A 15842-nucleotide genomic window follows, 5' to 3' on the forward strand; every position below is an offset into this window, starting at 1 on the left:
GATTGTTGGAATGGGCCGTGGTCGATCGAATGAATATGCTACTAGATTCTTTTTAAATGGCTTTTTCACTACACCGCATACTTAACATACGTCATTAGTAATTCAATTGTTTGTCATCATCAAAATTATCTTAATGGGGATTTTGGGGCCAACACTATAGAAAATCATTTACTCTATTCCGATTATATGCTTTTTACTCTTGTAGCATGAACATGATTGTGTCCCATTCAAGTAAACAAGACTTCATGCAAAAGCTACACGTTTATACATAATTCAACTTACATTCAAATCAAATAGTCTAAGCAGGAGTGTGCTTGTCAGAAGTAGTTCATTGCCATCTTCAATTGAGTTGCTCTAACTTCTTATGCTACAAGAAAATTGATGTTTTTGATGAAATTTGAATGTTGTCAAGAAAAAGATTCCCACTAATTGGCAAGGACCAATTATTCTGGATGAAATTCAAAAATCACTAAGATATTCTTGTCAAAACTATCCCATCAAGAAAAAGTTAGGAAAAAACAAAAAAATAACTAAAAATAATCCACTTATTCTTGAAAAAATTCAATGGTTAACAAAAATATATATTAGTTTTGGAAAAAATATTTCGCCAAGAATAAGAGGGGAGAGAAAAATATAAAAAAAATCATTTATTTTAAAATTAATTAAAATATACCAAAAAATATGTACTATTTTTTTTAAAAAAATCATCGAGAATAAGTTAGAACAAACAAAAAAACCCAAAAAATATACGCTTATTATTGGAAAATTTAAAAAATCCCCTAGAAATATATGTTATTCTCGGTAAAATAATTTCATCAAGAAAAGTAGGGAAAATTAAAAATTAAAAAAATAACTGATTACTGGTGAAATTAACATTCTCTAAGAAATATGTACTTTTCTCAGAGAAGTAAATTTCTTTGAGAATTAGTTGGAAAAAAAATAACCCCTATTCTTAATGAAATAAAAAAATCATTGAGAAATATATTCTTTTCTCAATGAAATAGTTTTGCCAAGAATAAGTAGGAAACATTAACAACAAAAAATAATAAAGAAATATCTACTTCTTGATGAAATTCAAAAAGTTACCCATAAATATATGCTATACTCGATAAAATTATTTCATTGAGAATAAGTAGAAAAAACAATTATAGAGAAATATTCACTTATTCTTAGTGAATTTAAAAAATCATCAAGAAATATATATTATTCTCGATGAAATAATTTTATTGAGAATAATTAGGAAAAAATATAATTACAGATAATTAATCACCTATTCTCACATATAATTATATTTAACTTTTCCTCTTACTTCCAACATAGTGCTATGTAAGTCTTTAACCAAGTATAATAGTGCTTTCATGTGAAACAAGATAAGTTTTTTATCAATAGAATAATTAAAAAAAATTGAACATTAGAATTTTAAATTTTAATTAAATAATATTATAATATTATTTAGTATTTTATGAAAAATATTTAACTAAAATATTTTTAGTTAAATTAAATTAAAATAATTAAATGATCAATGAGGTTAATATAGTTAAAATAAGTGATTTATTTGATATTATTAATTTTTTCCATTATACTTATATATAATCATTTTGATAATTTTTTTACTATATATTAGCTTTAAATAGAAAATATAAATGAATTAGAGAGATACACATAAATTCATTGTATATTGATAGAAATACTTGAAAAATTAGAAAAAAATAAACTCTAAACTAATCATAACTTATTGGTTCATGATTTAAGTTATTAATTAGTGAAAGTATAATAATTTGCATGATCAAATTGATGCACATTATATATTGATCGAGTCATGTTAATGTAATATGACTTGTGAGGTAACTAGTAGAGTTATTGATCAAGTAATTAGTTAATATCAATTATTAACTATAATTTATTACATAATTACATTATTATTTCACAGATGATTTATTCTTATCCCAATGTTACACAAAATATTTCAAGGTACTTATTAAAATAAATAAACTAAAGACTTGGTTATTATTAATTCATCATTAATAGGATTCAAAAACCACAAACGTAATATGTATTTAAGCTATAACTTATCATATAACAATAGAATACTATAACTTGATTAATTAATTTATAATAATCCTCGGGAACCTATCATTCAGACCACAATTGCTCATATTTATTTTTATAGAGAAATAGAAAAACCCATCAAGTGTTTTGTTGGGAAAGAGCCAGGAGAGTTACGAGTGTCAGGGTTTACCTTAACTTTTATATTCCGTGGCATTTTGTAACAAAAATGTTAAAATATTTCTAATAAGAAACAACCATTGGAGGAACTTAGTTGTGATCGAACGGTAATGGGAGATGCAATGCACGATAGCGCACTTGATTGTCTCATTAGATATAAATCGGTAGTTTGATTAACTGCTATAACTGAGTTTTTTCACATCACTTTGTAAGCATTGAACCGGACCTAATCTTACCCGGTCCAATTACGATAGGACGGAAAGGTCAGGTTCGGTTCTATGCCATTAAATTTCTGCTTCCTTCCTAAAACGGTTGCTGAGTCAACAACATCTGTCACGCCCCATAGTCAGATTTGTGACAATCAATTTCCTGGTGTGTTACAAGTAACAACTAATTTTCAGGTTCGTTACACCAAATTTTACAAGCGCATTCAATGACTGCATTGTTTGTTATGGTCAGAAATGCGTAACCAAGAGTTATATAAAGCAGGAGAGACTTAAGAGCGATGAGAGTAGGGAAAAATAATCAAGAGTGTTTTGTCTTTCCTTTCATCTTCTTCTTCTTCTTCTTTTGCATTTTTGTAAAGAATTGCTGCAAAGATAAGGAACAACATTGCTATACTGCAATTGATCCATTTGTAAGCCTTTTCTCATTGGGTCATCTATTTACAATGTGCAATTTTGATGCTCTCTCCATTGCTATTTGAATCTTTCTTTGTTTTTTTCTTTAATGGTGCTTTCTTAAATCATCTGAACTCCATTTAAGTTTGTTTGCTTGCTTATCACAGGTAAACACTACGGAGTCCTAACAAGAATTTTACTGGAGCTCCGCCATTACCTAAGATATTGACAAGTTGAACTATCCAGCTTTTCAAATTGAAATGCTCAACCCAACTGGTCTAGATGCTGAACTGGTTGGGTTGAGCATTCAATTTGACAAACGTGATGGTTCAAGGTAGTAGTTGGACGAGTTGAGCATTCAATTTGAAAAATTTGACTTCAAGTTGTCTACATCCTTGGATAGATCGAAGAAAAAGTCGAGGTCAAGGATGAACATCTTGGTAACTTCATTCAGGGAAGGGATCTTTGAAAATTGGCTTTTTAGAAACTCTACCCTCGTCAAGTCTATAATAGTGTTATAAATCCATAGGGGTTTCCACATATTTATCCATTGCCTAGATTGAATTGATGTCATCACTGCACACTTCAATGGAAGAAAAGAGAGTATGTGGTGAATAATATTTTCTGGTAGCTTGTTGATATTGTCAGTCTTCTCAGTGAAGGTTCTCTTATGCTGAAAGTCCATTGACCTACTTTTTGTTTGTTATGCACTGCTATTTGTGATCTGAAATATAAAAAAAAAATATGGCAAAACCTTGAGTTCAAATGGACTACATCCCTGGATAGTTGGAAGTAGAAGTCAAAGTCAAGGGTGTACATCTCGGTAGCTTCATCTAGGGAGGGGATGTCGTTGAAAGTGGGCTTGTCACAAACTTTGCCCTTGTACCCAAGACTGTTCAGGTTCGGCTTACTTATCTCCATCTTTTCATCCGAAGATGATCAATCTTCACTGGTTTCATTTTTTAGGGATTTGAGACCCTTGAAAATGTAATGAGGCTCCTTTATGCATCAGGTAAAGTTGAGTGAAGATATCGATGGATAAAAGAACAAACAATCTTGATACAAAATCAATATTTAGTAACTCTCCTAATTCTCAATAAAATTGTAAAGACACGTTTTCAATGTATAGTAATGAATCTTGTTAGAGATTAATATTTATTCCATAACTTGTCCCCTCAACAGGTTCGTTTGTTGGTATTTTACTTGTGCCAGTCCTAAGTAGGGCTCACCTCATCTATATTTATATTTATTTATATATCTAGATCTATCTATATACCAAAGGAACGAGATCGAGAGGAAATTGGAGTTCGCCAACATCGCAACCCCTCTTAAGCAAAACGTGAGTTGAGTGAAAATCCGAGAGATAACATAAAATCAGATAGATTTTGGATTTTCAAAGAAACGACAGAGATAATGACAAAATCGTAGAACCAAGTTGTAGTTTCAGTTTGACGAGATAATGACTATAGAGAATCCCAGTTGGTGAAGGCTTATCCAAAATGATTTGACCCCAAGATATAAAGTATAAGTCAGCAGTATACAGTAAAGGGATTTAAAAATGGGAAATGACCACGATTGTCACATCAATCATCCTCCAATGTAATCACTATCTATTTCCTCCTTGAGGTAGCAGTGAGATTTGGCGCTTCTTTCTTGTCTTCCTATGCCTGTTCTTGTTTCCGGCACCGGGAACCAGCTTAAAGAGTGACCTCCCCCAAAAAGTATGAAGGGGAATCACAACACTGCCCAGGCGAATGATAATCAATAGGGTTGTGAAGACTTTGATCATTTTAGGCATCTCCTTCTGGGGAAAGACCTGGGCCGTCGCAGAAAGTATGCAGGTGCTTCACTTCAATATTTTTTTTATTGAATTCTCCTTATCTTCTTCATAATTGTTCTTATTCTTGTTTATGATCCTACAGATTGCTACTTTGCACTGAAAGTCTGGAGTGCTTAGAAGGCGGGAGCATCAACTGTTTTCATTGCGAATAACATTGAAGAATCGGCCAAATATGTGCACAATATAACTATCCCATCTATTTTTGTCAGCAGAAATTTTGGCGACCAAGTGAAAAAGGCTCTCAGCACCGGAGAAATGGTTAATCAGGTGTCTTTGCCTGTGATAACTTGATCGAAGAAATGTAAACCGTGATTATTTTCTCTATTTATATAGTTCATGAATCTGAAGGCGCATACCGTTTGATTGCGTAGAACGCAAGTCGAATATGTCTAAATTATTTATATAGTTCGTGTGATTATTCTTTTTGTTTCTCTAGCTCAAACTCTAAATTATTATAAGATTCTCTTTAATAAGTACTTCTTTATAGTTTTATGGCTTCTCACTTGCGTGGGATTATTACAATTAATTGCCAAAGCAAATCACTTAGGCTGTGTTTGGAACACTAGAAAGTGGAAAGAAAAAAAGAAGGAAAAATTAGCAATATTTTAAAATTTTGATTCTTAAACAAGAGAGAAAATGAGAGACAAATGTGGTTTCTCTTGTTATGATACATACGAAAAATGAAAAAAGAAAAGAAAATTAGCAATATTATTAAAATTCTCTCAAGTTTCTATTTCTTTTTCTCTCTCCCCAAATTCCATCATTTTGTGAGGGAAAATTTATCAACTAAGAGAAAAAGGGTTTTTCTCTCTTATTTTCTTTGCTGCTTCCAAACAAACCCATAGACTGTGTTTGGAACACTTAAAGTGGAGAGAACAGAAAAGAAAAGAAAGAGAAAGAGAAAGAGAAAGAAAAAAGAAAAGAAAAGAAAAGAAAAGAAAAAAAGTTTTTTCTTTTGTTTGGATGACCATGAAAAATGAAAGAGAAAGGGAAGAGAAATATACTTTCTCTTGTTTGGATGCATGTGGAAAATGAAAAAGAAAAGAAAATTACTAATATTTTAAAATGTTGATGATTAAGATTTTCTCTCAAGTTTCTATTTATTTTTTTCCTCCCCAAATTATATCATTTTGTGCGAGAAAATATATTAATTAAGAGAGAAAGTGAAATTTATTTTCCCTCAATGATTCTGTTGAATTTATGGAAAAGAGAAAAACTTCATTGACTTGTTGTAATCAGAGTACAAGAACCCCTATTTATAATAGAGGAAAGTAGTAGAGTCCAATTACAATTAAACTACCCTTGTCCCAATTACACCCAAACTCTAACACTTAAAGATAAGTCTTAGCTTAATTAAATAATTCAACATAAATAGAAAACCAATATAACTAAAACACCTTTAAACTGAAACTCTTCTATGAGACCTCCTTCGTAATAAATTTTGGCTTTGTAAGACTTCTTATTGTGGGAGTCATGTAAGAGGCTTCCATATCTTCTCTTCAACAGATTCCTTGCTGCCAAACAACATAAAATAATTTTCTCTCTCCTTTTATTTTATTTTCTTTTGTTTTATGTAGGTTCCATACAGGTCCTTAGAGAAAGAGAGAGAGAGAGAGAAAGCGAAATCATGGGTTCCTTAGAGAATGCACTCTTTTGTGTTAATGTACTCAAGAGAAAGTACACTAGAAAATAATTTTGTGTCTGTTAGAATGCTCTTTAAAAATATAATGGAAAGTACAAAAATAATTTACTAATATAATACTTTTAAGTTAAATAGTTTATATCTTACTTAATTGATAATAAAAAATTTAAATTAAGGTTTTATATTTACTTAAATATATCATATAAAAATTTATTATAAAAAGTACCAAAGTACCCTCATAATTAAATGTTGGTTTTATAATATTTAATTTCTCTGTAAGTTATTAAATAAATATAATATTAAAAATCATGAAATCATATAAATACATAAATAAACCTTTGTTGAAATTCTAACCTTTTTTTTTTCTTCAAATGATTAAAATCTAACTTGGATCTATGTGCCTTATCAACTTGTTTTACTTATCGTTGGAGAAAATGAAAACTTATGGTTTTAAAAAATAACCAAATCTTCAAATAGTGGACTTTAATGGAAACAATGTCTCTTTTTATTAAAAAGAGATATGTGTGTAAGACAACCCAAGTAGATTCAAAACAAAATTGGTTGAGTAATAAATACATAAATTCTGACAAACACCTAAAAATGATCTTGATGATAAAAATGATTGAATAATAAATACTAAAATTATTGATAAAAACTTAAACAACGAACCTAATAATGATCCTAAATTTTATGTTCCCCGCCATGAAATTCTATTCTATGTCATCCATCCGATGAATAGAATTATGAGCTTGTTTCCTTGTAATTTCTGATGCCTTTTCCTCTTCATGATGACCAATAGAGCAACAAACACACTAAAAAGCTACAAAATCTTTTCCACTGTGAGAGAGAAAGAACAATCAAGTCAACTCAGCATGGCATCTTCCCTTCCTCGTTCTCTCCTTGATTTGAGAGGACAAAGTCTGATTTAACCAAAATTTAATACATAAGTCAAATTTAAAGAGATGAGACAAAGAAAACCCAAATGCAGATTCAAATTCTATTTTTTGTAGATCTCGAAGAGATCTGAAACAAGGAGAAGCAAAATCTGCTCAACTATTTCCCCTCATTGAAACCAGCGATAAAAGCATGTTCAAAACAAAAGGTGAAGATCTATACTTTCTCAATCCAATCGAACTCAACCAAAGGAAGTGATCCCGCATCCACAAAAAAATAGCAAAACAAGTGAACTGAACTTAATAGAAGTCCAAGGAATGCATTTCACCTTTAGAAGATAAGTGCCCTTGCTTCAGTAGTTTGACCAATGACAATTGCTATTTTCATGTTCTTGGAGGACCTGGGAATATAAGAAACGTGCAATGCATACTGTAAAAAATAGTTAACTTCAAGAGGATTTAACAACATAATCATTGTAGTCACCATACAGCAGAGTTGCAACTTGCCATATGCACACAATCAGGCAAGAGTGACGAAGAGGCAGAGATTTTCACTATCCCAGTTTTGAGAAAAATTCTCTCCTTGGTTAAATACTAAAGGGTCAGATTCCTATATGTTGGCACTAGAAAAAAACTTTAAGAGGGCTCTAGCTGCCACAAAATGTAAAACATTTGCATGACTAATGCACCAAAAGTCATCTTTGTGATATGACATTCAGTTATATCGTTGTATTTAGATATTTGAAAAACGGATGAAAAATGATGCTCCATTGACTACTTCTGTATCACGGGTATGACTCCAGTGTTCAGTTGAGGAAAAGTGATAAATTGAGCAAGCAACCAATGAGGGGTTCCTCTTAAGAAAACAACCAAATTTATCTCCTCTTATGTCATGCTAGTGGAAACAGGAAGTAAAAAAATAGCAGAAAAAATATATGATTACGTGACTTGGACATTTATAAAAGTTCACTTGTATATAGATCTTTTTTTTCTGAAGGAGAAAAGGGCAAGAGGGTGTAACTGAAAAACTTAGACATATTAGCTTGATCAACTCCAAATATGTAAAAGAACGTCGTCCACATGACCCTTCAGCAAGGAGCATCAAAGACAAGGAACTAGTCAGGTTGACCATACCAGAAAATGTATTTTCACAAAAACAGAAATTGGCAGATGGAAACGTACCGGATAAGTACTTGTGACTTTAACATATAGGGAGCTTACATGTGAGAGCTTCGTCAAGAAATTCTGCCAAAGATGCAACTCGTAGTCAAGCTTATCGTGGGTGAGCAGTAGGGTAGCTTCATTTATGGAGGAGACATCATTGAATATAGGCTTGTCACAAACTTGACCCTTGTACTGAAGATTCTTCAAGTTTGGCGTTCTTATCTCCATCTCTTCAACATCGAAACATGACTCCAGTGTTAATCTCATCAATTGATTATGATCAATCTTTACTGACTTCAGGGAGTCGCAATAACTCATAGTTAAGTCCTCGAGAAGAGGGGACCCACAAATTATCTCACTTAATTGAACACCATTAATTGTCACACCATAGAGAGCAACACTTCTAAGGGCTTTGAAACCATTGAAATCATGCGGAGGCTTTAGTATGCACCAAGTTAAGTCGAGAGATGATATTGATAGACAAGAGAACAAAGAGTTTGGCATTCTGAATTTATTCATCCCCCACCTGATATCATCATCATCTGTCGAGTCGGAGTGCCTTACACTTCCACTCAAATCAAGCACAAGCTCTCCAACTCCTTTAACTTTGACAAACTCAATCCACTCTATGAGATCAAATGAGTATCTGTCTCCGGGAGAAAAGAACATGCGAAACTTCTTAACCTTGTCTAGAGTATGGAGCTGTAAAAGTTGGTGGACAGCTTGTACATAATCTGTCTTCTTTAAATTGGTTGTGAATTCCTCATTGAAGTCTATAATAGTTGTGTATATCCATAAGGGTTTCCACATGTTTATCCATTGCCTAGATAGAATTGAAGTCCTCACTGCACAGTTCAATGGAAGAATATTTTCTGGTAGCTTGCTAATACTGTCTTTCTTCTCAGTGAAGGTTCTTTTACGCTGAAAGTCCATTGAGTGACCTTTTGTTTGTTATGCACTGCTATTTGTGACCTGAAATAACAAAAAAAATATTGTGTTAGTCAATCTATTTTTTGGACAAAAAAATTGCAAAAATATATTCAAAAGCTTTTTTTTTTGGACAAAAAAATTATACATATATCAATTGCATTAGAAGGAAATAATTTGTCTATTTGTTCACTTAGGGATTAATTATGAATGAATCCCATTAACGAGATTAATCATTGCTTTTTGTTTCAAAGGCTCTACATATGCCAATCACAACTACCACCTATGATTAGTCTCGACCCCAGTTCATGTGGAACAATGCTTTGATATTCAATGATACCTATTGTAGGAGAAATAAGGGGCTTTTCATTTTTTTCATTTCATTATTTGGAATAGATGGCATTCAAGAGAAAAATAACTCTACGTGGATAAAGACTTTTGTATTTGTATTTTTTTTATATTTTTTTCTGACTGTTACAAATGTTTCAATAAATTTAAACCAAAGGAAAAAAATTAGCAAGAAGTTCAAGAATTCTACTTGATTTGGGAAATATTAAGATTCAACAATTAAAGTATCAGGATCTAACATAATAATAAAATAAGAAATTAAAAATAAGAACAACATAAAAATGGTTTATATAACAATTTATGAAGAAATGTCATCTGGATAAATTTGTTTCAAGATACTAATTTTCAGCTTTATGGCTATTTTCCATTTCTTGTGCCTTAAATAACTTTGTTTATGTGAAAATTGGATAAGGTTGAAAAGAGCAACTACAAAATAAAGTTTGTCATTACTAATTGATGCACAATTATTTTGTGTAACTAACATCAAACAAGAGTACCTTAAGTTTGGTAAATGTGTTTTTTTAGGAAAGATATGATGCTACAAAAAGGAAACATCAAAAAGTTAATATAGTGGGTAAGATCGAGTATGTATTGGTATCAGTAACATATCGAATAATATTTGATCTGATACATACTGTCTGCACCATGTGTTGCACTTTATAAGACATGTATCATCTTTCAGGGCTCTACGAGATCATATATCCAATACGTCCCACTTGATATGTTATATGTCTTGGTGATATAGGCAGCCTGGGGTAAGTGGACCAAATTAAGGAAATCCAAAACAATTTAAAAGTGCTTGAGGAAAGAGAAGATTATGTTCACATAAAAACTAATTAAAAGATAAAAAGAGGCAAGCATAGCTGTGGCCAAGAGGAAGTAAACCAAAATTTGCATATGACTTCTAGTAAAATCACAAAAGTTAAGTGTAATAAGTTCTTATTGGAAGCAAAATATGAGAAGCATGACTATGTCAATATTTAAATGACAAGATTTGGGAGAAATCTCATCATTGGAGGCACAAAGAAGCTTTACGTCCATGACAAATGAGGTGATAAGGAGATGTTTCAACTAAATATGGTCACAATAAACTTTGTTTAAAGGGAGCATCTTTTCAAAATTAGATTATTGTCTATTTGATATTCGTGATAAGATGATTCTTGAGCCATTAGATCCTCGTGTTAAGTTATTTTATGGTGTTTATATGTTCATAATTATCTTTAAAATATCTTAATGTTCTTTATTATTTAAGTGCCTTATCTTTGAGTATATTTTTGTTACCACAATTAGTTATCAATGGGAATAGTAATGCTTCCACTAACATTTTTCTTAAAAAGGACTCAACATGCATTCAATTTTTAACGAAGGGAAGTGAGTAGTAGGAAAATGGAAAATGGAGCTGGTACAATCTATTTGGTCCAATGAGGGAGAAATTTTGGAGGGTGTTGGGCGTCCACTAAATTGACAAAAAAACCTAACTTACAAAAAATCACCTTCACTTAGATTTACAATCACAAACTAAGCACACATTCTAGACCATTAAAGGGGTTTCTAGTAGCAAAGTAGACTACACAAGCCTAGAGCTTCACAATGATTTATAATAACTTATAAGGTACTAGCCTAGACTTAAGAATGAGAGTTTCAAGAGTGCTTGGCTACATGAGGACTTATATCACACAATCATAGTAGCAATGCTTCACAACATTTCTTTTTCAGCCACACATGGATGCACTCAATGAAATTGAGGTTAGGATGGTCTTGTCTACCGAATGCTTGACCCAATTTACAAGTGTTACTAGCTTCCTAATTGGTAGATTTTATAATCTAAGAGCAAATAATAAACACAACCGATTCTTATAATCTATGTAAGAAAATCTCAAATAGTCTTTAATCATTAGATTTCAAAATATAAGTCCAAGGTAAATCTTGGATTGGTTTTTCAAATCAAGGGTTGCACTCAGCTCAATGGAATCAATGGTTTGAAAGTATAGCTCATGGGTAGCAGTAGTCTAAACCTCAGTGATCGATTTAAAAGTATGTTGACACTAGTTTAATATTCTCAACCAAATACAATCTAAGATTTAAATGTAAATGCATGTATATACTTGGATTTTGAAATTCTACCCCAAACTTCTAATACTATGTAAAAACCATTTTAAATACCCTAATAAATCAACACACAAGAATGTATAAAGTGATTTGAAAATAAGAAGCTCAATCAAGGGGCTGCAAAACTAGTTTTGAGTGGTAACCATTCAAACAATCAATCAAGTATTGATTCAAATATGATCTTCGAATCAATAGGCTCACATTCAACAATCATAGTTCTAAGTATTTAAACAATATTTAAAAGAAAAAAACAATGATACTATTATCTCTAGGAAGAAATACTTAAGTTCAAGTTTTGACTTCCTTTGAGAGCTTGAGATGGTTAAAACCTCAAATTTGAGTCTAGGAGCATGAGCACTTCAAAATTTTTCTTTGGTAGCATGTTGAAAACAAGTTTGTGAGAGATCTTCTTAAATAGAAATCTCTTCAAGATTTAAAAAAACCAATTAGAGTTAGAAAATGATATTTTGTCACTTAGAAAAACAAGGTAAAAAAGTCCAAAAAATTTAATCAAATATATATTAAATTCTTTCTTATTACAAAACATATTGGTATGTCACTTATTGATCCTTTGGGAGTGCTGTAACATCCAAATCTGGGCCTAAATTTTTGAAAAATAGAATTTTTGAAATAAGGGGTCGACTCTTGTAATTGGGCCGAAATCTTGTTTTGAAAATTTGGCTTGTTTGAGCGACACATGTTGTTGTTCCCTTCCATGGGGTCGTCTGCTTTCTTCTTTATTCATTCATAAGTAACTTAATTGTATGTTGTCATAAAAATTATATCTATGAGGATCTTGAGACCGGCACATTCATCCTATTGCTCATGTGAAATGATCCTTCTTAACTAAGTTATTTTGGTCGGAAGTAATTAATTTAGCCCCAAAGGTTCTAGCTAACTACTATATGAAACATAAATATTCCTAAAGGTATTTATTTATCATGCGTTGTCTCAAGTATATCTAGTTGAGCTTTCTTAACTATGTGATTTTGGAGAGTACTAACTAATTTAGCCTCAAGGATATTGGCTAACTACTATAAGAAATATTCATTTGCCAAAAGGTATTTATTTTGAATGCTTTCTCACAAGTAAAGTATATCTAGCTTTAAAACTGATTTGGTAACATAGAGTTCAATGCTTCCAAGATTCTTTTGTGTGATTAAGGGCGTACATAGAATTGATATTTGGTATCACCCACAACTATGATCGCTTGGAAGACTTGTGCACGTAACCACCCCCGAAGGAGGGACCTCAACCACCGCATACTCGTTTGATTTTTTTATCTTATTTTGACCAAAAAAAATTAGTGGATTAAAATTTGATTTGGAAGGATTAGTCTTTAAGTGTCACTCAGACAATTTTGAATATAGCAGTACCACAATTTCCATATCTTAAAGATTGATTTCTAGATTTGATTCAACAAGTAAATATATTGTTAGATTGGTGATACACGTGATTTACTTGCATAGTGACTTAGATGGTTAATTAAGAAAATTAGATACTTCCTTGTATTTGGTAGTTTTTATGGCCAACTCAGAAGGATGAATTGCCTTTGACACTTTATCCAAAAATCTACAAAGTATATGTACGCAATTTTTCTTTTTCCTTATTTAGTATGCATTTCTATCTCAATATCCATGGTCTTAGATGTGTACTACATGTTCAGTACGGTGAGTCTTGTCTTGAATTTTTCAAGAAAGTAACTTTAAATGGTTTTATCAATCAATTTAAACCATGAGTCTTGTCTTGAATTTTTCAAGATAGCAACATTAAATGGTTTTATCAATCAATTTAAACCAAGAGGATGTAAGCCATCTGTTGTGCCCTTTTGGAATTGATAATATGGGTCAACAAAAAGGGGTAATTCAATGAAAATTAGCACAATAGTAGGTATTATATTATTTCCATATATCTTGCATTAAAGGCTAGATTGAGCTACCGTATTGCAAGTTTCGCAAGAGTGTGCTTGCTTTGTTGGGTGTATGCCATTTGGAAAGAAATTTTATCAACATTGCCAATGATAGAGGTGGACGACACATTGACTTTACTTTAAGAGAAATTGACTGAATTGCCTTGTTATGTGAAATAGATAATTTCTTCTCTCAAGTATCTGCTTTCTCCATCGAGATACTCAAAATGGAGTTGTATTTTCTATGCAAGCTACCAGATTGCAAGCTGCCTAGGAGTGTGATTGTCATGTCAAGGTATTTGATGTTTTTTGTATCGACTGCAAGTGACTTCAAGATTTTGAACCACTGTGGAGAATAGAACTTCTTTGCTTCATCATATTTTTAGAATTTTGGTGATGAACCGGGTCCTCTTGTTAGGAAACTTAAGAGTTTTATCTTCCACTCAACTTTTGCTAGAAAAAAATAGTCTTTTGCGTCTAAGAAGAGAAAAATACAATGACAAGAACACAAAGTTTGCATTGTCCTTCTTTCGACCAATGCGTTGGATTGAATGACTCTATTACCAATTAGTTTGGAAACATAGATTAGGCTCAGAACCTTATAAATAAATCCTAATTTTATACAAAATAGGCTAGTATTTTGGTGCCAAATACTAAAAATAAAAGCAAAAATTTTGGGGTTTTAAAATTAATTTATCTTCCCACTACACATTGCTCCACTTAAAAAACATAATTTGAAGAATCCAAAAAAAGGTTAAACATCCCTAAGACAACGAACCCTAGCTAGTAATAAAGCCATTGGCATTGTTAGAAGAGAAGAAAGTAGGGTGTAGAGTGGAGTAAAAGAGTCAAAGAGGAATTGAGTGTGGTACACATGATTTTGGTGTAAGAAGAGATTGAGATAGATATTGAGATAGAGATTGAGAAATAGTAGGAGAAAAGAGAGGGAAAAGGTTGGATAAGTCTTTTAGGATAGTAATTCATGTTGAATTTTTATTATTAATCCTTGCTTTTCTAAGTACATTACAACTAAGAGAAAATGACTTGCACACTGGAGTAGTTAGATATTTTAGCTTATGTCCAAACCTTGTAATGTTTGGTTTAGTACTCCATGGAAGAAATACTTACCTTCACTCCAATTTCATGATAAAAAATCCACTAAAATGAAAGACGCAACCCAATGATATTTTTGTCATCTCTAAATTTGTATGTAGTTTTAGTCAATCAATTAGGGCAAGTCCAATTTCATGAATCAATTGGAGAAGGTCCTAATTAATTTAGAGATTTTCTTTATTGGACTTGCTCTTATTGATTCACTTCATTGGACTTCTATTTTGGACTTTTTAAAGTGATTCAATTTGAAAAATATACAAGGATTTTTTTTTGAATTTATGAGTCACGTAAGACGTATAAGTGCCTTGATAGTTTTGCTCCTCAATGAGAGACCATGTTTCCATATCCAAAAAAATATTTTGCTCCATCATATTGAAGACTTTTAAAATGGCCTTCCACTTCTAATGATCAGTTAAATTGTGAGGTCAATTTGATGGTGCTTACATTTCCAGAAGCAATGGAAATGTCACTTCAATTGCTTAAGGTGGATCTATAACTATTGGTCAAATTTGTAGCTATAGGAATAAAGCTTCCATATACTTCCATTATTCTAGTTATCCTTTGATGAAAGATATTGCATCTTCATCTTGGCCTTCATGATTGGAACACCTATCATTCACAGTGGCAAATTGTGAGTGTTAGTCCTTGTATATAAAATGACTTGACTTTGTATTAACTTTTATAAATGGAGAGAATATAAGCTATTTAGTCCCAAATGGTTGAAATCACTTCAAAAATGAATAGTCTCATTCTCAAAGAGATTACATTGGGTTAGCATGACTAAACATCCCAAAAGATTAGTTTAATGAGGATCCCAATATTGATTTGGCTTATTCATTTGACCAATATTCTGACTCTTACTAAACCATGAAAGAGTAGAAGACATAAGAGATATGCTTTTTGATTGGTTTTAAGGTAGAGTTTGCCTCATGATCAAAGGTATACTAGGGAGAATAGGCTGATGAATCCCAAGAGATTTTATGGATTAAGTCATTTGGCACCTCAATGTTGACTCATTACATCATGTGGTTGAAGTAGGTCTCAAGGTGTT

At 31.7% G+C, this 15842-nt stretch overlaps 1 protein-coding gene across 1 annotated transcript; it reads right to left on the reverse strand.

Annotated features, from left to right (window-relative positions):
• Positions 1 to 8268: 8268 nt before the first annotated feature.
• LOC137953599 (F-box/FBD/LRR-repeat protein At1g13570-like) lies at positions 8269 to 9318 on the reverse strand. The gene is made up of 2 exons (XM_068801037.1): positions 8404 to 9318; positions 8269 to 8307 (listed from the first exon to the last, which is right to left on the reverse strand). The coding sequence occupies exons 1-2, from the start codon at positions 9316 to 9318 to the stop codon at positions 8269 to 8271; spliced, it is 954 nt and encodes a 317-aa protein (XP_068657138.1).
• Between the last annotated feature and the right edge of the window lie 6524 nt (positions 9319 to 15842).

Source organism: Aristolochia californica, unplaced genomic scaffold, assembly GCF_029961685.1.
Source record: "Aristolochia californica isolate CCGP_79_NKW_82.1479 unplaced genomic scaffold, dmAriCali1.0.hap1 SCAF_16, whole genome shotgun sequence".
NCBI lineage: Eukaryota > Viridiplantae > Streptophyta > Magnoliopsida > Piperales > Aristolochiaceae > Aristolochia > Aristolochia californica.

Bases quoted from the DNA above. Each gene is read 5' to 3' on its own strand.
- LOC137953599 (XM_068801037.1), bottom strand. From the start codon at position 9,318: ATGGACTTTCAGCGTAAAAGAACCTTCACTGAGAAGAAAGACAGTATT. The intron at 8,308-8,403 runs GTACGTTTCCAT...TCCTTGCTGAAG, and splicing joins AAGTCACAAGTACTTATCCG to GGTCATGTGGACGACGTTCT.